This window comes from Lynx canadensis, chromosome B3 (assembly GCF_007474595.2).
Source record: "Lynx canadensis isolate LIC74 chromosome B3, mLynCan4.pri.v2, whole genome shotgun sequence".
Taxonomy (NCBI): Eukaryota; Metazoa; Chordata; class Mammalia; order Carnivora; family Felidae; genus Lynx; species Lynx canadensis.
Genome location: NC_044308.2, coordinates 120,498,354 through 120,523,702, shown reverse-complemented (window position 1 = coordinate 120,523,702; position 25,349 = coordinate 120,498,354). Strand labels below are relative to the sequence as shown.

Genomic DNA, 25,349 nt, shown 5'->3' with positions numbered 1-25,349 from the left:
ATGGTTCTAGGTCACTTCAAATATTGAAATTACCTGTCCTTTATGAACATCCACAAAATGGAAAGTATAAGGAATTTGATGAGGGCCCACGGGATTCTCCCAGTAAACATATTAGATACGGATTTTTAACACCTGTGGCAGCTTCTCAATGGCCCTTTGTATTTTTTTTCCTGGAGCCTGGCTATGTTCCAGATAAGTGGTCTTTAAATAGGCAAACTATTCCAGCATTATCACAAGGAACCTATATCCCATCTTCAGAATGCATTGTAATGACCTAAGAAACCTAGGAACCCATTTCTACGAATCTCAGAGTAAACCCCAAGGTCTCAAAGTGGAGAAAGTGAAGGGCCACAAGGCAAGTACCTCAGTAACTATGACAGATCTACCGCTGAGGTTACAAATGGGGCGAATGCCTCTGTATGTCCACGTGCTTTCTTTGGCCCTTCACAGAAAGGGGAACGGGAAGGGGAGGGGGAAGGGGCAGGTTAAGGCTGATCAAAACACAAACTGCTTGATATCGCCTCTCTTACCCTTTGCCCACTTCATAATTTATGTTTCCTTGCCTGACTCCTGCAGGTATCTGGATTTACCAACCTTGACAAAGGTATCCATGTACCACCCCAAACGTAATAAAAAACTGATGATTGAACATATTTCCAACAATCGACATTTAATGTGCGATGACAGTAATAAATATGTTCCAGCATATTTTACCTCTAACTCTGTATCACTAGTTTTAGTATATATAATTCATTTCCAGCAAACAGTTAGGCCTGGTAGGGGGATACATGTCTCTTTTCAAAAAAGGTGGCTTTTCTTTTCTTTTTTTATATTGTAGGGATCTTGAAGCTCCCCAAGAGGAACTAAACATTAATCTTTTAACTTTTTTTTTAAAATTTTTTTTGAATGTTTTATTTTTATTTTTTTTTAAGAGAGAGAGACAGACAGAGCATGAGCGGGGGAGGGGCAGAGAGAGAGGGAGACACAGAACCCGAAGCAGGCTCCAGGCTCTGACCTGTCAGCACAGAGCCTGATGCGGGGCTCAAACTCACGAGCCGTGAGATCATGACCCGAGCTGAAGTCGGACACTCAACCGACTGAGCCACCCAGGCACCCCTAATTTTTTAACTTTAAATGTAGAGCCATTTTCTGAACATAACCTCATTTTTGTTCTTTCCTGTTTTTATCATGCTGATGTGAGAAACCGTTTCTTGCTTTGTTTCTATAACTTTATTATCAATCATGTAACTCAAGACTCAAGAATGTCAACAAAATAACATGACAGTTTTGAACTCCTACAAAATGATAGATTTGTTTGCTGTGTGTTTAAGCACAAGATAGTGAGGCTATACTTAGGTCTGTACAAGGTATTAAACACAGATCAGATTGTGCTGGTGACTGATAAACCACCACCTGATTTAGCTTTATAAACCAACAAAGAATGGACTTTCTCCTGCTTTTCACTCCACAGTGACTTTGATGGCTGAAGACGAACAGGGTCACACAGATGTTTTATCCTTTATTTGAGTGGTTTTGTATGACTTTCTGTTTTGGAAAAAGTTCCCCCAGTAGGAGTCTCACAAAATTTTAAATGAAATGTTTTGTCACCTTTTCCTTTGGAAACATATTGTAAATGGACAAAATGGCCTGACTGATTTGTATCACGATAGAGCTGAATGCTGAGATTTTCAATCCTCAAAGCCAAATCTACGCATGGAGGACTGGTTCTATTTTGTATAAATTAGGTGTAACCCTCACGGTGTTGAGAAACTGCCAATTCCTCAACCCACTCAACATAGGCAAAATTTGGTCATCACCACGGCATCAGTAGGTCAGGGATAAATTCAGATTCAGTCGACACTGGAAGCCTCTGACTTCAACTTTCCAAAGGGCTCTCTCAGCACTTCAAGTGGTGTGTACTTTGAAGGCTGTCTAGAAATACAGCCCAGATACCTAGCAGCAGTGTTTTGATAACTGAAACCATGAGGACAACAACATGATTGGCTGAGATATGGAGAGGCCAAGCCTATGAAATGCTTTCTTTCATCCTGAGGGGGATTTTACTCACATTCCTACGTTAGAAACAAGGAAATATTGAGAACTGAATGGGGCAGTATGGAAGATAGAAGAAGATAGTTTTTCTTAAGAAAGAGTATCTTTTACCTTGCTTGTCTGATGAACTCCTGAAAGTTTTCTGTATTCACCCCATCTTCCTCCTCTTCCTCAAGTTTCTTCTTTGATTTCTTTTCAGCCATCTGTTCTGTTTCCTACCCAGTCCCCAACCCACAAAGGAAAACAGTAAGATAAAACTGGCTCCTGATAAATGCACACTTCATCATCTGCTTTCATTACCATTGGGTTAATTTGTCTTTACAGTAAAGACATAATCCCTCCAGGTACTTTTGCCACCTATAAATTTGATATATTACTCTCTGCCACTGTTTCATAAAACATTTTGGAATTTCCAAATAAAGGTTGCAGAGTAAATGTAAATCCTTATCATCTTTTTGCTTTCTGCCCACAAAGCCCCTTCAGGGAAGAACTTTTCATAGCAGCTTAGTAACATCTGTGCTCGCACTTGTAGCTTCACCGGTATGACCACAGAGATGCTGCATTTTGTTACAGTTAGGGAAAGGAAAGATCGGTCTTGGAACCTACTCCTATACCAGCATCCAAACTGAGTAAATTCTTCACTTATATAAGACATACCAAAATTCTCAACAGATCTGGAGTAAATTGCAGCCATAGGATTTTTTTATATTGCTATTCTACTAACCATTCCACACATCTATACTAGCATCACTTAAATTTCCAGGCCTCCGTTTTCCCTTTTGCAAAATGACCATACATTTTTCTCCCAAATACTGATATTTCCAAAGCATTCTAAGACCCTTGGATATCAGATGCTTTGTAAAATATTCTAACTGAATAGTATATTTCCTGGTCTTGGTTGTAAAATGATATCACTGTCTACAATGTTCTCAAGAGCAAAGTATAACTCTCTCAGGAAAGAAGATTACGTCATTCTATTAAATCCACAGTTCATTTGCTCTCAAACCGTCTATTTACCACTATCTACAAGCATAATGACAATGCAAATTCACATAGCCTGTGATTCATCTCAGATACACAACCCTCAAAGGGAATTTGCCTTTTTTAAAAAAATGTTTATTTATTTATTTTTGAGGGAGAGAGAGAGAGAGAGAGAGCGCAAACAGGGGAGGGCAGAGAGGGAGACAGAGAATCTGTCTGACCACGCTGTCAACACAGAGCCTGATGAAGGGCTCAAACTCATGAACCGTGAGACCATGAGTAAGCCAAAACCAGGAGTTGGGCACTTAATCAACTAAGTCAACCAGGCGCCCTGGGAATTTGCCTTTTGATAAGCGTTAACTATGGCCACTGGGCTTTCAGAAGTAATGAGCAGCTTTTCAGATCAGCTGGGTTAAGGAGCAAGGTCTAGCTCCCTGTAACAGTTACACACAAGGGATGACGATGATAGAAAAGAGAAGGACCTCTCCACCCAGGTGGACAGTGGCTTCTAGCCTTTGCTAACAGTGCGTGGCAATCTAACACACACAAGTAACAGATGAACCACCTACCTTGTTGTACACAAGAATAAAGTCACCCAGTTGGTGGGCCAAGATTCTTCTGCGTTCCAGAAGTGCCAATCGTCGACTGGGTAATACCATCCTCATTGAGTGCTGGAGGTTACTTGATGCTCGTTTAAGGAAGCGAACCACTAGCTCCTATTAAGAGTCATGAGGGAAAGAAGGCAGGGATGGTGGGAAGCAACAGAAGATAAGGTATGAAGGATTTGCCCAACAGAGATACGAGAAGAGGTATACTATACATTTCAACAAAAAAGACCCAGAGCAAAAACATTAGGTACAGTAAGGATACAGAAAGACAAAGCAAAAGAAATTATTCTCTCCCCTCAAAAAGCTGGCAATCAGAAAGGCAAAAAAAACATGTATACAAATTACGTATTAAAGAAGTAACCGCAAAAGTATCACAACCCACATGCAAATAGTACTATCATAATTCAAAGTGTAGATACCACTTCTAACAGGGCGATCAGAGAAAACTTAAGCTTAAGGGAAAGTAGCTTTCACGGACAGCGGAAATTAAAACCATGGGAGCAGATGAAATCATCAAAGGTGAGACGGAAGAGAAAGAACAGAAATATTCATAGGAAAGAGGAGGAAGAATCAGAAACGAAAGCAAAAAACCCCATGGTACAAACACCAGACATTTACAAACAAACAAACAAACAAACAAACAAACAAACAAAACAAAACAAGGAGAAAATAGTGTCATGGAGGTCAAGAGGGTTAAAAGCCCCATGTCAAAAGCTTCCAAGAGGCTGGAGCTGAAAAGGACCAAGGCCAAGACAAGGCCCAGGATCCGGCCATTGTGAGATGATTTCAAGACAATGCTTCCAGTAGAGGAAAGGGAATAGAAGGAAGAGGCTAAGAAGTGCATGGGTAATGAAGAACAGAAACCACTAATTTCAAAAGTTTAGTGCTAAAGAAAAAGAAAGAACAGCTACTCTATGCTTGAGAGGTGATGGCTTCTTTTTTCCTTCCCCATGACGAAGGGGGCTGGCTGGGGGGTAGTGCACGGTGGAAAGTCATTAAAGGGGACAAAGGGCACATCTCACTTGGCATGGGGCAAGGGATTTTGAAATCTGAACAGATACCAATCAGATCATTCACAATATCACAAATGCTTCAAAGGGACATTTTGTGAGACCAGGGGCCTTAAAGATCATTGTTCCTTCCCTCTCCACCACCCCCCACAACATGAAAAAATTGCCTTAAGATGATAGATTTGGGGACCTTCTATTAATGCACCTCCTGTGAGCTGTGATAAAGAATCTCTAACCCTCACCTGGAGCAGACAGAGCAATTCTACCCCTACCTTCCTCATCAACAAGCCCACCGCCACAATCATCAGGGAATGGGTTAGGGTTTGCTCTCTAGATATACTTTCACACAGGAACGCACAGAACTGGTATTAGGTTTTGCAGTGATGATCCTAAGCATTCTTGTAACAAATCCCATTGAAATCCTGTGTGAATTCCAAGCCAGCACTTACAGCGGTTACTCTCTTCTGAGCTATTTTTTTATCCCTTGCATTTGATTTCCGTTCATTGTCCTTTGGTGCTCATTTCCTCCAGCATAAAGGATAACCAGAGGGTTGGATCGTACGGTTCTACTCTGCTATCTCTACTAGAGGGTGGTTTAAGCTGTTATATTAAAATATTATTTTTTCACAGTGGAGCAGACAAACTGACTTTCAAAAAGGCAGGTTCAATTTTCCACTTGGAAAGGGGAGAGCTAACATTTTCCACTGACAGTCGAAGGATTATTCACAATGCACAAGGTTTTATCTCTGGGTTGTATTGGCTACTTTACTTTCACAAGTTGTTTTCTGGGATATCCATCATGTTTTCATAAGCCTGGCATATCACATGCCTCTTGTATGTGGAGAACTGAACATTATGGTAGGGTCACCACCGAGATGGACAAAGGATGCAGACTTCTCAGCCTTAAAAGTCGCTCTCTTTGCAGTGACAGATCCCTGTGGTTAAAAGGCAAAGAAGGGCTACGGCTTCTTCTATAAGCGTTGGTCTTACCAAAGAGCGTGACGTTCCTGATCCTTCCAATTCAAAAAGAAAACCAAACCTTGCTAGAATATTAAATTCTAGGCATGTTCAAATGACTGACACACAGCAAAAATTATGACACAGTTTGTTTCCAGTCATCTCAGAATTTTATAAAATTTTAACTAGTAGAGAGATAAAGTTAACATGGAGGATGGTACATTCTTAGAGGGCCTATGACAAAGCATTGATTTTCAGAGTGAACGTGACCCCTTAGGACACAAAACAAATACCTTGTGATGCACAGAAACAACAGAAAACCAAATAACGTACAACTGTAACATCAGGGCTCAAGTTCCAGTCTCACCACACACAAGCTGTGGGACCACAGGCAAATTACCTCCCTGCTCCAGGCCTTTGTTTCTGCATCTACAAAATGGGGATGACAGTGCCTACATCAAAGAGTTCAGACAACGTGAAGTTGCTTGAGAAAGGGCTCTAGGTTGTTATTCTTTTGGGGGGCTTTGCACAGGGCCTGACATGTAATGAGCAATCAGTTTCCATTTTCAGAATGAAATAAACTGATGCCCTCAACACACAGTGTGATGAACATGGCCCCAGATCAAGGAGCCAGTTCACATTAAAGTAAGAGAAATCCATCAACTATAGTGAAGAACAATTCTTTCACCGGAAGAATATAATGCTCTTCACCCTTGGGGGGAAAAATGGAAGAAGAAGAAGAAGAAGAGGAAAGAAAAGAAACAGGGCAAGTAAAAAGGTTCCAACAAGAAGAGCCTCACCATCTGTTCATCCTCTTTGGCAGCCCAACTGGCACTGAACGTCTGACCTCCACTGTCTTTCATCAGGCGAATCTGAACATGCTGGAGATAGGCAGAGAACGCTCTTCGGGCCTGCACTTTGCTATAGAAATCCAAAACAACATACCGTTACAAGACAGAATGGTAAGCCTACCAAATGTGTACCTGCCTCATTCAAAGCGGGCTCTGAGGATCCTCCTATTAGGAAGGCTAAAAAAAATGAAGCCCATCATGCAGTCATTGACTAAAGATTCCTTCTACACAGTGCATGAGGTGTTTTTTTTTCCTATTAACAGAATCAAAGATGGAGAATCCTATTTATTTTCTCATTATTAACAGAGGGGAAAAAATCAAACAGGAATAGGAAATCAGGTTTCCTATTCTTACACCTTATCTCTGAACTTTTTAACAACTTTCCTGGGGGAGATGGGCAGGCAAAGTATTGAATCTTCACAAGAACCTTTGCATTCAGGTGGAAAGGTTTTCCTGCCTTGGAGGCCCAAAGTATATACTTATCAGTTGGTGCAAAAGTATGCTTTTGCTATGGCAACTAATATTTCTGGTGTGCAAAAGCCTCCGAAGCAGGAAATCGATAAATCCTACAAAGGAACTTTTGAGACCAAATCTTAAAGACCTGCTTTTCTCAACTACAAGACAGGAATGGCTGGAGCCCAGAACAAATGAGTGAGGTCCAACAGAGTTTGGCGTAGATGAACTGAGAGGCTGGGACGAGCCCAGATGTTCAGTGGGAAAACAAAATCTTTACATGTAGTAAAAAAAAAAGCACCTCAGCGACATCACTGGAGAACTCAGCTGATTTCTGCTTGGTGGTCTAGGCTGGAAACAAGGAAATCTGTTGAAGCTACGGTTTAGAAGACAGAAAGGCCAGAGACACACTGATGATTTTCACTTCAGCTGCTAATTGTAGCGGATCTGTTTTCCTTCAGGAGAGATTTTGGTTACTTCAGCTGATCGGCCTTCTGACACTCCAGCCAGAATTACATCAGCGAAGATTAGGGCCCAACACAAACTTTGTTTACAATCCTCACACATGCAATCACTGAATGCTTTCTATTCACTGTTCCTCCAAAGTTAGGATGAAGGACTTGACCAGAGTAAACTGGACATCCTGACAGGGTCTAGGTCTAACCTCTGCATATGTGCTAGAGGGACCGAAGAGGAGGGGAGTCAGGTTGGAAGCAGATTTGCTCTTGAGAGTTTAATATAGAAGATCTTCAAAGCATAAAATACAAGTAAGGCTACATGTTTCTAACTAATGGGGATAGTTTATGGGAGCACAGTACGATCTGAAAAAACAAATTTCTATTTTCAAATGTTTCTCAACAAGGACACTTATATTCTTGTTCACCTGGAGACCACTTTCCCCCTCAACCATTTAACTCCACAACAAACTATTTGCAAGACAAAACAAATGACAAAAATTCTTAATTTTCATCCACAAATTCACTTGCTACCTAATGAGGTAGAAATGGCATGTTTCACATATCTCCCAAGTAGCAGAATACCTCATTTTATTAATCATTCCTCTAACGCTGAAACGTGAAGGTCTGTTGGATAAGGGAGATGTCACTTTGAAGTTGAGACTTCAATCATTATTTTGTTGTAAGTCATTGCCACAAATCAAATGAACAAGTATGGAGGTTTCCATTTCTTTAATAGAAATTTTTTTTTTCAACGTTTATTTATTTTTGGGACAGAGAGAGACAGAGCATGAACGGGGGAGGGGCAGAGAGAGAGGGAGACACAGAATCAGAAACAGGCTCCAGGCTCCGAGCCATCAGCCCAGAGCCTGACGCGGGGCTCGAACTCACGGGCCGCGAGATCGTGACCTGGCTGAAGTCGGACGCTTAACCGACTGCGCCACCCAGGCGCCCCTGGAGGTTTCCATTTCTATAAACCTTATTGAAGGGACCCCTGGATTGTTAATTCTGAGACTGCCCCCAAGATACTTGGACACACTGGTTGGCTAGGCATTTTCAACATACCAAAAAAGACGAAAGAATGAAAACTAGAAATGATTTACACCAGTGAAACTTGGTTTTAAAACCATAAAAGCTTATATGGATCCTCAGTATAAAAAATACGCAACTAAAGGCTGGGGCCTGGAGTCTCGAATCCTTGCCACGACCTCCCTGAGACCCCTCAGTAGCCACTGAGGTGCCCCACAGAATCATGGGTAGCTACAGGGAACAGAGTCTGAAAACCACTCATTTGCATTAACACACCAGGCAACTACAACAGTTTACTCAGTGAAAGTCAGATCCATAAGATTTATGAAGAAATCATTTATTTCTACAACAGCTAAGTAGAATGTTATTGCTGGAAAGGGCATCAGAATATAATCCAGTGGTTTTCAAATGTTCTATTTCAACTCAGTAGAATCCTTTTTCCCCCTCAGAAAGCACAGTCCGAAAAACATTTGTCTAACCTTATACCTTGGCCTGAAAGAAAAGGAAACTGAGGCATGGAGAAGCTCTCTGACTGGCCGCCATGATCACACAGCCAGCTGGGAATCACTAAAAAGCGAAGAGAGAGTCCAGGTCTTCCAACAGTTCAGTGAGCTCTCAACTAACAGACTCTTCCAAACCTTAACTCCATCTGCATACCTCCCCAAACGCCGACGTCACCCGCCACCCCTGCAATATAAGAACTGCCCTCTAACTTAGAAAATAAAGGCCATCGTGCATAAATACGTAAACTCCTTTCCTCTTTAACTTCTAACTACTACACTCAGCCCATAGTGCTTTCTTTCCGATTTAACAGGAAGAGAGACCCCTCCAGTGGCCTCTTTCGCCTTTCTTTGGGGCCCTTCTCTATCAATATATCCATTTCTGTATCTCTGGTCTTCTTACCATCAAATCCTTCCCCTCGTCTATAAATAAGCTTCAGAATCCCCATCGTTGGGGAAAAAAAAAAAAATCCTTTTCTCTTCGCTCACTCCTCACTCTCTCTGATGTGTTCTCATCTTCTTTTCATTGCCAAATCCTCTGAAAAAGTTAGCTTGCACTTGGTTTCTTATTTCTCAACTCGTAATTTCTCACAACTCAGAGGCTGGCCCTATGTCAGAAATGCAGGAGTCTCTTCTCACTCTTCATGCTCTCTCAGGCCGTCTGAAGCATGCTACAGCTTGGAACTCTCATTCTGGAGAGTTCTACCACACTCCCACCTCCTACACTGATGCTTACCTCTCTAGCTGCTAGTTCCTATCTCTTTACTATTAAACACCGGTTTTCCCCAGGGCTCAATTCTCCTCCTTTTCTCCAGTCTATACTTGCTGGACTAAATGAATTGGACAAGTTCACTCACTCTGAAGTTCTTAACTATCAACTGCCCGATCCTGTTCAACTCTTACCCTCAAAGTGATATCTTCACCTATCCGCTGAGCAACTTCATCCCAGAGCCCTCCCTCCGCCTCACCGTGCCCCAACTGAAACATCATTTTTATCCTGAAACCAACTCCTATGCTCCTTAAGTGGACTGATGGCATCGCCAAGTTGCTACGTTTGGAAAAATCCAGCCTCTCTGGAGTTCTTACATCTACAGAGACCAAGCCCTGCCAATTTTAACCTGCAAATGTCATCCGGTCCATCCCATTCCCTCCATTCCTATAGTCGTGGCTCTGGTCAAGGCCTTCATCTTTCTGGCTCTGGACTACTGTGACAGCCCCTAACTCACCTTTCTGCCATTAGTTCTCCTCTTATCAATCATTGCCCCACAATGCACCTAGAATTTACTTTCTAAATCAAGGTCTGACCATAGCATTCATCTGCTTAAAAATTATCCGTTTAGAAAACACAGTCCCAGTTCCTCTTAAACCCCTTTGTGATCAAATGACATCCAATTATTTAGTCGTATCTCTTACTGCACACTTCTCTCCGTGTAACTCCACTACGCTAACCCAGGTTTCTCAAACTCGCCAAGCTCATTCCAATTTCAGGGCCTTCAGACTTGCTTGTCTGCCAGGAACATTCTGTGCCCTGATATTCCATCACTTGGCTCCTCTCATCATTCAGGACTCACCTCAAAGGTTACCTCTTCATGCCCGAACATGACAATCTAAAGAAACCCTCCACCCAATTACACTCTAACACTACAACCTGTTCTTTCTGCATTGCACTACTTACTCCCTGAAACTACCTTGTTTCTTTGTTTACCGTCAGTACACCCCCCAAGACCGTAAGCCCCACGAGCCTGTCTTGGTTTCTACTGTAACACTACCATAGCCTAGCACATTCCCGCACAGGGCGGGTGCTCGATAAACTTCTGTTGAAGGGCTGAATGAATGACTAGACTATCACATCTCCCTGCCTTTATTTCCTCTCCTGGCACTTCCGCACTTAGCTGTCACCTCTCGGCCCTCGTGGCATCCTACTCATCCGCCAAAGCCTGATTCAAATATTGCCACCTCCCTAATGTGTCTCTAGGCCTCCCAGGCAAGATCAGTCACTCTGTTTTCTGTATTTAAGATACAGAGCGCTTTGTCCATACTGGCGCCCCCGCTCTTTAAGGATCCCTACCCAAAACCGTGAGCTGCTTGAACTCTGTGCTTTTAGTGACTGACACTCCAGCCCAACAAATATTTGTTGGGCCAGTGAGACCTGGGTATGGATCGCAGCGCTATACCTTGGGCAAGTAACTCCTCTTGACAATTATTAATATTCAAAACAACATCAAAAGTAATGACATTCTTCCTTAGTAACAATAATAACAAAATCAGAGTCATTACTTCCCAGGACCACTGTCAGAAAAGGAAAATGGCTGTAGAGCCATCAGCCCAGGACCTGGTACACAATACAAGTCATTGGTTTTACTATTACAACTACAAAAGGTACATACCTAAGATTGCCGTTATCTTGCAGAATCTGCATCAGGTTAAATTTAGGCTCTGGCTCCTGAGTCTCAATTTTGCAGCACTGTTCACCTTTATTGTTCCATTCAGAAACTTTCGCGGCATTTTCTTTGGGTGAATTTTCTACCATAACAGTCAGTGGGGGGGTGTATTTGGCTTGACTTTCTCCGAGGGACCCTGCAGACTCCTCCTGGGAAGCCTCCTGTTCTTCATCTTCGTCGTCTAATGCAACTTCTTCCTCCTCTTCACTCTCTGTCTCGGTTTTAACATTCATTTCAGCTGGTTGAGTGATCACTAAATGCGAAGAATCACTAATGTTGCTGAAAAAAGATTAAATTTTCCTCTCTCCCAATACCTTCCTTTTATCTTTTTAATAAAATCCCATTTCTAAATCAGACCACAATAGAGGCACAACATCAACAGCACACACATGCCACTCTACAGTCTTACATATTTCAAAAGCCTACAACGACCTCCATTAGAGTTCATGTTCCTCACCTTAATACCAATGGCTCTCTCTCAACGTCAGGCAAACATCTTGGGTAGAGTAATCTCTACAGTGTGTTGGAGGTTTTCAGAAGGGCACAAGGAGCAGGGGAACATCGTTCTATCCTACGTTTATTCATTACCTTTCTCTTTCACCAACTTGGAAGGTCTGTGAGGACAAGGACTATACCTTTTTTATTCACCAATGAAACCCTAGTGACCAACATGCCTGATACAGGTGCTCAACAAAGGAGGGAAGGAGTGGGCGGGCGGGTGGGGGGAAGGAAGTCAGTCCATCAATCGTGACAAACAGACCTATGACATGGGAGCATCTTGGAGAGAAACACATTCCTCTTTGTTCATGTTTAAAATATTTATATGATTTGGCAATGTCAAGGGATGAACCAGCTTTAATACCTAATTATGAAAAACCTGAACAACAATGCTCAGGGTTCCATTAAACTTCACTAAACTGTTTCTTTCTACTGATTTATCTCTACATCTCAAGTATTTAGCCATGGGCCAAAACGTATGTGCTTCAGTTATTCCCCAGCACAAATACTATAGACTGGAAGATTTAGAAACTTCCAACCCTTTTGAAATTAAGTTTCAGAGAAAAAGACTACGCAGAAAAATTAAATGTATGCGATGAGGAAGGTTCTGATTCATTAAGTATGAAGTAAGAAGCTGATCAACTGGGCCTGGCAGGACCCGGACAGTGGAGTTTGGCGTAAGCTCACCAGCAGGTACCTGGGTATTCTGGCCTCATTGCCCTCAATCTGCCATTCCGTCGTCGACGTTTCCGCACCTCCAAAGACAGGAGCTTCCTCTCATAGAGGGCAGCGTGCAGTTTGGCCTTGGAGTTCATACTCTCCACCTTCAATTCCGGTGCTCCGTCAGCAGCCAGTCTATGGAAAAAAAACAATATGGTTGCTACAGCCTTCAGAAAGCTCTCCTTTATTCCAAGGCTAAGCTTGACAGAATTCTGTAACCACAACAGGTTGGGCATGGTATGTCTACTGAATTCTAAAAAGTTTGACAGAAAAATGGGAATACTGGAATTGGAATCTACATTAAAACTTCCGTAAGGGCCTGTCTGAATTTAGTAAATATTCTGAACAAAAACATATCTGAAAACAATGTTTAAGTGTTTTTAAAGTATTCAGTCAGGCTGGCTGACGGTTTACCGCAAAGACCATAAAGTGCCACCCAATACCTTATACCTAGGGATGACTGGGAGATACTGGCAACGCTTTCATTCTTAAGCTGGGTGGTGGCTAGAGGTGTTTGTTTTATTGTTACTCATTATAGTTTACTCAGACTTATACAAATATTCTTCTAATGTATACACTATTTAATAAACACAAATTTAGCAGAAGTTGAGACAAGGGGAGGAACGTTTGATAGCCTGTGAATATGGTAGCCCAGAGCTAAGACTTATGGCGGAAAGTCTCAGTCAAAAGTTACCAAGACCCCAAGGCACACCAAGTCTCAAACATTCCAACAAAAGGAACTCTCCTCCCTAAGAGTCTACTTAGTTACAGGAAGAGATAGGGGGAGGTGGTAGGGACTCTCCAGCTGGTGATTACAGGTCAGGAGTTAGTGTCAGAGGCACAGACAAGGGAAGGCAGCAGATGGTGGACAAAGCCAAGTTCAATCAGGTCATGAACGGGAAATGGGGTGGACAGAGGATGGCAGCAGCTACATTAGGCATTAAAGTACGATAAATCAGAAGTTAGGGAAGTGACTGGTATCAGGCCCAATCCAAACAAGGACCGGGAAAAGTACTGGGCAGGCAGAGCTAACTAGGTCAGCAAAGACAGAGAGGGATCTTGGTCAATGGGTCAGAAAAGAAGTGCCCATGTCAGTGTCTAAACCAGGCAGCTAACTCTGAATACTCAGAATGCAAGATCTAACTGGTTGGCTCTGAATTCTCTCTCTTGAACTCCCTGGAACTCAAATTGTATTCCCTTTGAGGTCAAGGGACCTCAATTCTCTGAGAGTTTTCAATCTCTAAGCATGATGGAAAGACTGTGTCTTTTGGTCTATTTAGGTGTTTTAGGGATTTCTGAGTAGATAAACTGGACAGTAAATCTTCTAGAATCTTTCTCTCTAGCGCAGGAAATTGAGCCAAGAATAGAGATGGTCCTGACACATGGGGGCAGACACCGGAAGCAAATTAATAAACTTTAAAAATAGTTCCAAGTTCAAAGCCAGCTTACCATAGTCCCCAAAACTGAACACTGCACCCCCCTCACACACGCACGTAGTTGTGAAAATAAGATTTTTAGCCAGTTAAAGAAAATGAAACAAAACTAACATTTTAAAATAACAACTATGAGCTTCTAAGAAACCCTGAATAGACCAATAAGTTCTAAGTATTACAAGGGATGGAGGTAGGGAACGATGGAGAAACTATGAATCTGATAAACAGAATTAATACTTCTATACGGGTAAAGACCAGGCTTATGTGTCAGCCACTGGATCAGAGATGGTCCTGAGACTGCCCAGCACATAGCCGACATACCATTAATATTTTTAAATAAACAACTGAATTCCCTATAAGTAAATTATAACACCTTTTAGCTACATCTACCTCATTTTATTTTTCTAACATTGTATTCTGAAAATATTTACACAAACAGAAAAGTTTTAAGAACTGTACAGCAGACAGCCATGTACCCATTGCCTAGTTTCTGAAATAAATATATTGCTATATTTGTTTCAGCACATATATATCCAACCATCCCTTCTTCTATTCATCCACCAATCCATTTAATTTTTAAAGCATTTCAAAGTTACACACAGATGTCAGTGCACTTTGTACCTAAATGCTTTAACATGCACATCATTAGTAGCTAGAGTTCAGTATTTGTTTTATGGGTATTTGTTTTTGGTGTTTTGGTTTATTGTTTCTGTTTAGTTTGTTTGTTGGTGAGCTAAACACCATATAGAGTGAAATACCCAAATACCATAATGCCCATTTGTGAGTTCTGACAAATGCCTAGAACTATGTAACCCGAGCTCTAACATTACCACCCCCTCAGAAAGTTCTCACGAAGCTTCCCAGTCAATCCCTCCCTCACACTCCTAAAGGAGACCACTGTCCTAAGTTGTTTCGTTACATATTAGGTTTGCCTACTCTAGAACTTCTTAAAAATGGAATTGCACAGTATGAACTCTTATAAGTTTCCTTTCATTCTGCCTGTTTTTGAGATTCATCCATGTGATGTGTATCCATACTTATGCCTTTGTACGGCTCAGGATTAGTCCACTCTATGAATAATCCACAGTTCACCTACTCTCTGGTTATCGGACCCCTAGGTTGTTTCCAGTTTGGGAATATTATGAATGAAGCTGCTATGGACATTTTTGTACAAGTCGTTTTGTGGTTACGTTTTTCATTCCTTCTGGGCAGAGATCTCAGCACGCAGCTTTCAAGGCTAGCAAACTGCCAGACCCCTCCTAAAGAACTCGTACCAGTTTCTGCTGCCAATGACAATGCACCAGAGCTCCATTAGCTCCACACCATCTGATGCTGTCGGTCATTTTCAGGTTGTTCCCAGCTTTACTGAGCTGTCGCTGACAAATAAAATTGTAATGTATTTAAAGTGTACAACACAATGACATAATGCGAGCCATTCTGCTGGATTTCAGTGGTATCTCGTAGTTTAACTTGCAATTCTCTGATAACTAATGGTGTTGAGCACGTTTTCATGAACATACTAGCCACTCACATACCTTCTTTTTGAAGTGTCTGTCCAAATATTTTACCCATTTGTAAGAGGGCTGTCTTCTAATTTTTCAGTTATAGGAGTTTGTCATACTATCTAGACACCAGACCTTTGTTTGATGAATATCTTCACCCGGTTTATGGCCTGCCTGGTCACTTTCCGAACAGTATGGGATGATGATAATTTTGAGGAAATCTAGCTTATCATTTTTTCTTTTTTAGGTACCACTTTCTGCGTCATGTTTAAAACTTTTGCCAAGCCCAAAGTCCCAAAGACACTGTCCTAGATTTTCCTCAAGAAATTTTATCGTAAGAGCTTTTCTGTTTATGTCTCTGAATCATCACTAATTTTTCTGGGAGACAGGGGCTGAGGTTCACTTTTAAAAGTACGATATCCAGTTCCAGTCCTATTTGTTAAAAAGTTTCCTTTCCCCATTGGATTACTTTGGGCCTTTTGATGCAAGTCAAATGACCACATAAATATAGGTCTGTTTCTGGACTCTCTTTTCTGTTCAACTTGCCACAGTTTTGATTACTATAACATTGTAGTATTTCTTTAAGTAAGGTACCCTAAGTCTTTTTCAAGATGACTTTGGATACTCTAAGTCCTTTGTATCTCCACATACAAAAAAAAAAAAAAAATTAAAGTCAATTTCTGCTTTGGTGAAGAAAAATATAGTGGATTTCTACAAAAAAAAAAAAAAATATATATATATATATATATATATATATATACTGGAATTATTATATATATACACACACACATATATATGTGTGTGTATATATATATACGTATATATATATATATACTATATATATATATACGTATATATATACTGGAATAATGTATCAGATCTTTAGATCAATTTGGGGAGAACAGACACTTTTTGCAATATTCAGTCTTCTAATCCATGAACATCACATATCTCCCCACTTATTTAGATCTTCTTTCATTTATTTCAGTAATATTTACTGAATATTTAGCTTTTACTGTATAGGTATTAAACATATTTTATAGGGGCGCCTGGGTGGCGCAGTCGGTTAAGCGTCCGACTTCAGCCAGGTCACGATCTCGCGGTCCGTGAGTTCGAGCCCCGCGTCAGGCTCTGGGCTGATGGCTCAGAGCCTGGAGCCTGTTTCCGATTCTGTGTCTCCCTCTCTCTCTGCCCCTCCCCTGTTCATGCTCTGTCTCTCTCTGTCCCAAAAATAAATAAAAAACATTGAAAAAAAATTAAAAAAAAAACATATTTTATAAAATTTACCCTTGAGAATTTCGTATTTTCAAATGCTACCATAAGCAAAATTTAATTTCATTTTCAAATTATTTACTACTAGTATTTAAAACTACAATACATTTTAGTATATTGACCTTATGTTCAAAGACCTTGCTAAATGCAATGATATGTTCTTGTAGTTATTCTGTAGATGTTTTAAGATTTCCTATTAACTTGGGGTGCCTGGGTGGCTCAGTCAGTTAAGCGTCTAATTTTGGCTCAGGTCATGATCTCATGGTTTGTGAGTTTGAGCCCTGCGTCAGGGTCTGTGCTGACAGCTCAGAGCCTGGAGCCTGCTTTGGGTTCTGTGTCTCCCTCTCTCTCTGCCCCACCCCTGTTTGCACTCTCTCAAAAATGAATAAATGTTAAGAAAAAAAAAAAAAAGATTTCTATTAACTAGCTCAGATCATCCAAGATGAAAGACATTTGATTTCTTCACTTCCAATCTGTATGCCTTTTCTTCCCCAACCCTTGCTTCATTGTACAGCTTGGGACTTCTAGTATAAAGTGACTACAAATGGTGAAAATGGACATCTTGATATCTTATGATTCATGGAAGGAAGCCTTCAATATTTTACCATTAGGTATGATGATAGCACTAGATTTTTTATAGATGGCATTTACCAAATGAAGAAATTCCTTCTATTCCTTATTTACTAAGAGTTTTTATCATAAATGTGTTGAATTTCATCAGATGCTTTTTTTTTTTTTTGGATCTAATAAAATGATCATCGGGTTTTTTCCCTTTGTATATGGTGAATTATACTGATGAATTTTCAAATGTTAAACCAACATTGCATTACTAGGAAAAACCTCTCTTAGTCATATGTATTACCCTTTTTTTTACACTGGTAGATTCAATTTGCTACTATTCTTTGAAGAAATTTTGTGTCTCTGTTCATGAAGATATTAGCCTGTAATGTTCTTTTTTAATGTATACTTATTTGAGAGAGAGAGAGCACATGCGCGAGACAGGGGAGGGGCAGAGAGAGAATCCCAAGCAGGCTCTTTGCTGATAGCAGAACCATGAAATCATGATCTGAGCCAAAATCCAAAGTCAGACACTTAACCAACTAAGCCACCCATGCACCTCCCCTACCTTTTTAAAAATGTCTTTGTCAAGCTTTGGTGTCATAATTAATGTTGGCGTCATAAAATGAATTGGGACGTGTCTCTTCCTATAGTTTTGAAAGAATTTATGTAAGATTGGTGCTGTTCTTCCTCAAATGCTTGATAGAATTCACAAGCGAAACTACTGGGCTTGGGGTTTTCTTTGCACAAAGACTTTTGATTACAAATTCAATATTCTGAATAGATATGGGACTATTCAAAATTTCTATTTCAGCTTGTGTCATTTTTGTCAAGTATTCCCTCCCAAGGAATTCAGATATTTCCTCTAGGTTGTCAAAGCAATGGAATAAGGTTATTAATAATACTCCTTTAATGTCCTTTTGATTTCTGTAGGATCTATAAATTACTTCCTTCTTTCCTATCTGATATTGGTAATTCTTGTTCTTTCTTCTTACTAGATCAGTCTACGTAAGAGTTTATGAATTCTATCTTACCAGTGAACAATTTTAGATTTTATTGGTTTTCTTTATTGTTTGCCTTTCATTTAATTGATTTCCACCCTTTATTATGTCCGTTCTTCAATTTACACAGGTTACTCTTCTTTATCTAGTTTTCACAAAATGGAATGTTAGATCAATGATTTAGTCCTCTGTTTTCTAATACAAGCATTTAAGAAGCTATAAGTTGCCCCCAAAACATGACATGAGCTGCATCCCACACATTTTAATGTTACATTTTTATTATCATTCAGTTTGAAATACTTTCCAATTTCCCTCATGATTTCTTTCTTGACCCATGCATTATTTTGAGGTGTTAATTTCCAAATATTAGCAGATTTTCTATTGTTACTGCTTTCTAATTCCACTGTGTTCAAAGACCATACTGTTTATGATTTTAATCTTTTTAAATGTATTAAGATGTATTTCGTACAACAGCACATGGTCTATTATATGCTAGCTTTCATTTGCTTATGCCTCTATACCACCAAAAAACTCCTAATGGCAATATAAGTGTCAAAAATGAAGGCCAGAACCAACTGAATTTTAAATACTTATTGTTTGGGGCGCCTGGGTGGCGCAGTCGGTTAAGCGTCCGACTTCAGCCAGGTCACGATCTCGCGGTCCATGAGTTCGAGCCCCGCGTCGGGCTCTGGGCTGATGGCCCACAGCCTGGAGCCTGCTTCCGATTCTGTGTCTCCCTCTCTCTCTGCCCCTCCCCCGTTCATGCTCTGTCTCTCTCTGTCTCAAAAATAAATAAAACGTTAAAAAAAAAAAAAAGATTTTAAATACTTATTGTTTAAGATTTTTTTCTTTTGTTTGATTTTTTCTAATCGCCAAATTGATAGCAATATACTCTAGGAGGCATATTCTTTGACGAGAAACTGGAGGAAACTTATGAATTAACTGTGACTTTCATTTGGAAGGAAGTTACAAATTCGACCTCTCCCGGTTTTCCCTTAATTAAATGGCAAGCATATGTTTTCCTTCTTTAAAGAAAAATTAGATTTAGGCTTCAAGGGGTTTCAACAAGAAACCAGGTTTATCCTCACTAATCCTTAAATGTGAAACTAACAACTAGATACAGGATGTTTCTTTCTATGTTTCTACTGTTGACATTTTGTTTTCTCAAGAGGCAGAGCACAAAGGGGATGTAAGGTCTCAACCAGGGGGGTATGTGCTTAGGTTTAAGAGTTTTTGTTGTGGTTGCGGTCTTCGGTTGGGCAAGGTCATCCCAGCCCTTCCTCGAAGACCTTTCTCTTCTCCACCAAAGTGAAGAGCCACAGGTATTTTGAATGCTTTCAGTTCTGTGGCAAACTGGAAGCAGTTCTGCTCAGTCCCATACAGCATAGAGTTATAGGCTCCAAGTATATCAAGGCCAAACATAACCACTTATTTGACTCTATCATGACAGGAGTCTTGAAATCTCCTTTATACTTTGGTGTCTCTCACACAGCCAAGCAAGAACACTATTATTATCAGTTCAAATGATATACTTGTAGTTATAAAAAAAAGTAAATCTCAAATTTAGTTTGTAAAAAGTTGCCGCAGAAGAGTGTTTCAACAGAAACATTTTTTATGTTACTATTCAAGCTGAGTCACCAAAAATGGCTATATAAAATACCATGCTTAGCCCGTGCATGGTCACACATGGTGCACATGGAAAGAATTTCTCAACTTTTAAAAATCAGTTACCGTGTTCTTCCTGTCAATAAGCTTCTTCTTGGGTTTCCCCTACAGAAGTAGAAAGGACAACTGGGTTAGAGGACTGTTCAGATATTCTCTCCTGAGTTCACATGCACACACACACACACACACACACTCCTGAGATAATACAGAATTATGCCAGGGAAGTCATCTTTGGGGAGAAGCAGAGAAATATATTGAGAAAAGAAAAGAGTCCCATAAGCATGGGGGAAGATCAATTAAAAAACCACAGGGAAAGGACAGATGACTTCTAGGGAAGAATCGTAACAATGACTTGTATTTGTGTTTTTAGTCAGCAATCAAATCACACTTCTTCTTCACCACCACCATGTGAAGAAGGTTATTATCAACCCCGTTTATAAAAAGAAGGAGGATATGATCGTTTTGTGACATGCCCAAGGTTGAAGCTTAGTGGGTTCAGATTTGAACCCAGGAGTTAGGTCTCAGACGCCCACGCTCTTTATACTTTCACTGAACTGTATTTAGTAAAGGAAACCAATCTCAGTTTTCATGGGGTTTAAAAAGGATGCTCAGAAGAAATATTTTTCACAATTAAAAAAAAATCCCTTTAAAAAAAGAGCTGCTCTCCACTGTCTCTGAACTAGAGTTTGGCCTCTCACCGCAAGAAGTGAATGCCATTTATGTTTAAATTAGCTTTTGTTTTTCCTTTAAAACATTCTTTCCACATTCAATTTCCTTTCATTTAACACATACTCTATCTCTTTCTTAATTTCTTCATTTTTATTTGTATTCATTTGTGAATGTGTATATTTAGCTCAGTACAATTTTATCACTACATAGATTCACGTATACGTCACCGCGAAGATACTGCACAATTTCATGACCAAAAGGATCCCCTGTGTCATCCTTTTATAACCACACAGCTTTTACCTACCTAACCCCTGGTTTCCTTTAATCTGTTCTACATTTAAGAATTTTATCATTTTGAAAATTTCATACAAATGAGAACCTGTGGGATTGGTTTATAAAAAAGAGACACATGCAATCTAGGTCAAGATTTTCTAGTTAGAGAAAACCAAGTAAAAGTAAGTCTTCACCAAAATGTTTTGTCTTTCCCGTCCCATGTCTTCTATTCATGCCAATGTCCTAACATTGTCATCTTACCATCAGAAAGCCTCAAGATGACTCTCTCATCCGATAATGCTTTGTCTCGGTAATATGCAATCATGGTTTCGCATTACAATCACCTCAGCAGCTTTTAGGAAGTACCAATGCTTCAGTCTGGGGCTGGGGCCGGGCATAAACATGATTTACAAAATCCACAGGTGTTACTAATATGCAGCCAGGGTTAAAATTACCCTTATACTAGAAGACAGTAGGTAAGATACTGTTTCACAAGGCAGGGAGGTAGGTGGGGGGTGAGTGGGAGAGGGCAAGAAAAAGGAAGACAAAATTAACCTAAAAGAAATGATGAGGGAATTAGTTTGAAAGTAATCTGGACACGAATACAACAGGATTTTTGAGAGAAAAAAACATCAATTCAAATCGAAGAGAAGAAACTTACTGGAGATGTTAGGGCTTGCAACAAATGCAATTTCATTTTTTCGGTTCATGTTTTGGTGTGTGTGCCTACCATGTGGTACGCTCTAGATATGGACAAAGATGAACATAACAAAGTACTACTCTTAAAAGCCCACTTGTAAAGTAGGCAGGCTAGTAAGTAAACAAGCAATTCTAATACGAGGAGGGAACCTGAATCACACCGAGGGACTGGCATGGCCGACAGAACCTCCTCCTAGTCTGGGTAAGAGGATGAAGGACACAGCTAGAAGAATTCAGGGACAAACTGAAGGCCGTGCCAAGGGGTGGCGAGTATGTAAGAAGGAGGAGGCATGAAAGAGGAAGCTGATACAGAGATACAGGCCATGGTTGGATATGGAAAAGTAGAGACAAGGCTAAAAGGGTAGGCAAGAGTAGATCATGAGGTCTTTCTTTGCTAAATACAAGCATTCATGTTTTTATTTTGTTTTATTTCTTATTAATGTTTATTTTTGAGAGAGAGAGAGACAGAGAGACCACGCTCACGAGTGGGGGAGGGGCGGGGGACAGAGTTTTCTGAAGCAGGTTCTGCGTTGACAGCAGAGAGCCTGATGCAGAGCCTGAACTCACAAAACGTGAGATCATGACCTGAGCTGAGGTTGGACGCTTAACTGACTGAGCCACCCAGGTACCCTGAAATTCATATTTCTAGAATGCTTTGTAAACAGGTGTTGTTTCTGGGACTCGAAGAAAGAATTCAGGGAGTATACCAACTTGGATGGAGAAACAATTAATCCTCCCTCCAACTGAAATTTGGCATTTCCTTCATATACATGTTGGAAACCGTCTACAACAGTGTTAGTATGAGTTTGTTACCAAAAGAAAATAATGCATCCTTTTTTTCATATTAGAGATATTACAGGTATCTCAAAATCTTGCCAACATGTATCACACTTTTGAAATTCTGGCGGTTATTAGACCCACTGGTAGCCTTATTATTGGATTGTTAATAAAGAAACACATATATTAATACATCTCAAATGTTTTTATTATTCTACTCCCCCTAGGAGAATGCTTCCTAATTTGGCCGGAGGTTCTCAGTTTGCCCTTTCCTTCTCCGTCATGGGAACGCCAAGGTTGGAAAGACTGAGCCTCAAGCATAGAGTCTATGTCAGTTGAGACAGATATAATCTGTGAGGAAACTCATGCAAACTTCCCATCCTCAGCAAAAGGTCCACTACTTATCAAAACAACTGGACAATCAAAGATCACCAAAGATATGAGGAAATATAATAATACAAACCAGAAAGAATGAGATGAACCAATAGAACTAATCTGGAAGAATTAAATATAATGCAAAAAACAGAAAGGAACTTTCAACAAACTAATCAAAATAGTCAAAGCGATATGAAAAAATATTTGTGATCTTGTGATTTATAGTAAGAAATATACATTTGGTCTTCATCCCCATTTCTAGCACAGAGCTCCTAAATCCCCTGGAACTTCTTAAGCGATGAGCATGGTAAAGGTCTTTGGTTATGCCAGTGAGGTGACTTTGGGAATGCCCTGGATCCCCGTCAGGATGGGGGCTGGTCACCAGAAGAACGAACCATGTGATCAAAGAACTGGAACTTTCAGCCCCACGCCTCTGACCAACATGGAGGGGAGAGGGCCAGCAGAGGGAGTTCAATCACCAACAACCGATGATTTAATCAATCATGCCTTGGGGCGCCTGGGTGGCGCAGTCGGTTAAGCATCCGACTTCAGCCAGGTCACGATCTCGCGGTCCGTGAGTTCGAGCCCCGCGTCAGGCTCTGGGCTGATGGCTCGGAGCCTGGAGCCTGTTTCCGATTCTGTGTCTCCTTCTCTCTCTGCCCCTCCCCCGTTCATGCTCTGTCTCTCTCTGTCCCAAAAATAAATAAAAAAAAAACGTTGAAAAAAAAAAAATTTTTAATCAATCATGCCTTTGTAATGATGCCTCCCTCGAAACTCAAAAGGAGAGGTGTGAGGCTGGTGAACACGTGATCTGGGGAGGGCATGGAAGTCCTGCTCCCTTTCCCCATACCCTGCCCTGTGCCTCTCTTCCATCTGGCTATTCCTGAGTTATATTCTTTTCAAATAAACCAACGATCTAGTAAGTGAAATGTTTCTTGGAGTCTTGTGAGCCACTCTAGAAAATTAATCAAACCCGAGGAAGAAGAGAGTCGTGGGAACCTCTGGTTTATAGCCAGTCAGTCAGAAGTACAGGTGCCAACTTGGACTTGCAACTGGTGTCTGAATTGAAGTCCAAGGAGAGGGACGTTGGAACCTCCAATATGTAGCTGCTCAGTCAGAAGCAAAGGTGACAGCTGGCCTTGAGACTGGCATCCAAAGTAGGGCAAAGGCGGAGGAGGTGGCGAATGACAGTCTTGTAGGACTGAACCCTTCAACTGTGGAATCCAATGCTAAGCTCCAGGTAGACAGTGTCAGAATTGAGTCGAGTTCTCAGATGCCAACAGGGGGCAACTGTTTGGTGCTATGGGGGAACCTGTCGGCCACACTGGAATTGGTACCCGAAGCATTTTAATATTACATCCATGAACTTTTAAAAACTCTTCAGAAACCAAAAATAGTTCTTGGATATTAAAATTGTACTTGCCAAAATCAAAACGGTAAACTGAACAACCTTCTCCTGTGCTGGTACTGAATAATTAAATAGATAAGGCTGCAGATCAATTTAAAATTTTAGAAGAAAAAGTTCAAGAAACCTCCCAGAATTTAACTAAAAAAAACAATGAGATAAGAAAGAGTGAGAAAAAGTAAAAAAAAACAAACAAAAAACAAAACATGGAACATACAGCAAAAGATCTCAAATTCATCTAAAAGAAGTTCCACAAGGAGAGAAAAGAGAGGATGACAGTTGGAAAACTTAAATCTTCAGTCTGAAACAACCCACCCACTGCAAAACCAAAATAATGAAAAGTAACACACCAGAACATATCTTGGTAAAATACCTGAACTCTAAAGATAAAGGAGCCTTGTAAAAGTTTCCAGGGTGGTGGGGGAGGAGAGAAAAAACCAGGTTATATATAGAGAGAACTGAGATTCTGTCTTCTAAGTAAATCTGAAGGTCTCTTTCATTAGAAGCTATACAGTATAATTACTTTATCAGTGGTAATAACTACAAATTTACAGAGAGAAATGGCAAATCCCATATATTTCCTGATAACAGATCATGAAATTGTAGGAAATGGCTAAAATCTGGGGATCTATTTTAAGAATCCTGCAAAAAAGCACACATAACCTTGAAAATAATATACATTTCTCTAAATAACTAAGGTTCCTTATTTTGAGAGTCAGTTACTGAACTTTACTATAATACAATTATGTCTTACGGGCAACAAAAGTTATGTGGAGCTAAGTAGTCCCTGATTGCTGTGCTATTTGAATTCCAATGTCTGCTTTCCATCATTTCACCCTATTTCCCCTTGTATTGAAGTTATCAGTTGTCATTTTTTACAACTCTTAGTGTATTTATTTTTTGAGTTACCACCCCTCTCTACCTTTCCTAATCTGATCATTCTAATCTCTTCTAGTCTAGAAAAAGAGATGATCATGCCTTGTAAAATTGTGTCTAACGTTAAAAAGGGACTGAGTAAAGGCCTTCCTCTAAGAAGAATAAAGTCTAGGGCATTTGTTAAGATTGTTTAAAGATCGTTACAGTTTAATTTGTGGCTTCTGGAAACAGTACAAAATACTGAGACTTAATGAATTCTGGAACAACAAGGTTTTATGTTGTGTTTTCT

At 40.3% G+C, this 25,349-nt stretch overlaps 1 protein-coding gene across 16 annotated transcripts in view; it reads right to left on the bottom strand.

Annotated features, from left to right (window-relative positions):
* Positions 1-25,349, bottom strand: part of TTLL5 (tubulin tyrosine ligase like 5) — a 310,515-nt gene that overhangs the window by 193,882 nt on the left and 91,284 nt on the right. For 13 of the 16 annotated variants that reach the window (XR_004343713.1, XM_030319609.2, XM_030319611.1 and 10 more), the window contains 6 exons: positions 20,053-20,091; positions 12,533-12,690; positions 11,284-11,590; positions 6,409-6,529; positions 3,603-3,749; positions 2,164-2,267 (listed from right to left, as the gene is read on the bottom strand). Coding sequence is in view for 15 of the 16 variants with exons in the window: in XM_030319609.2 (XP_030175469.1) it covers positions 2,164-2,267; positions 3,603-3,749; positions 6,409-6,529; positions 11,284-11,590; positions 12,533-12,690; positions 20,053-20,091 (876 nt within the window). In the remaining variant the exon portion in view is untranslated. The remainder of the gene's footprint in view (positions 1-2,163; positions 2,268-3,602; positions 3,750-6,408; positions 6,530-11,283; positions 11,591-12,532; positions 12,691-20,052; positions 20,092-25,349) is intronic. The other 3 variants (XM_032593419.1, XM_032593420.1, XM_032593423.1) reach the window with 1 other exon arrangement.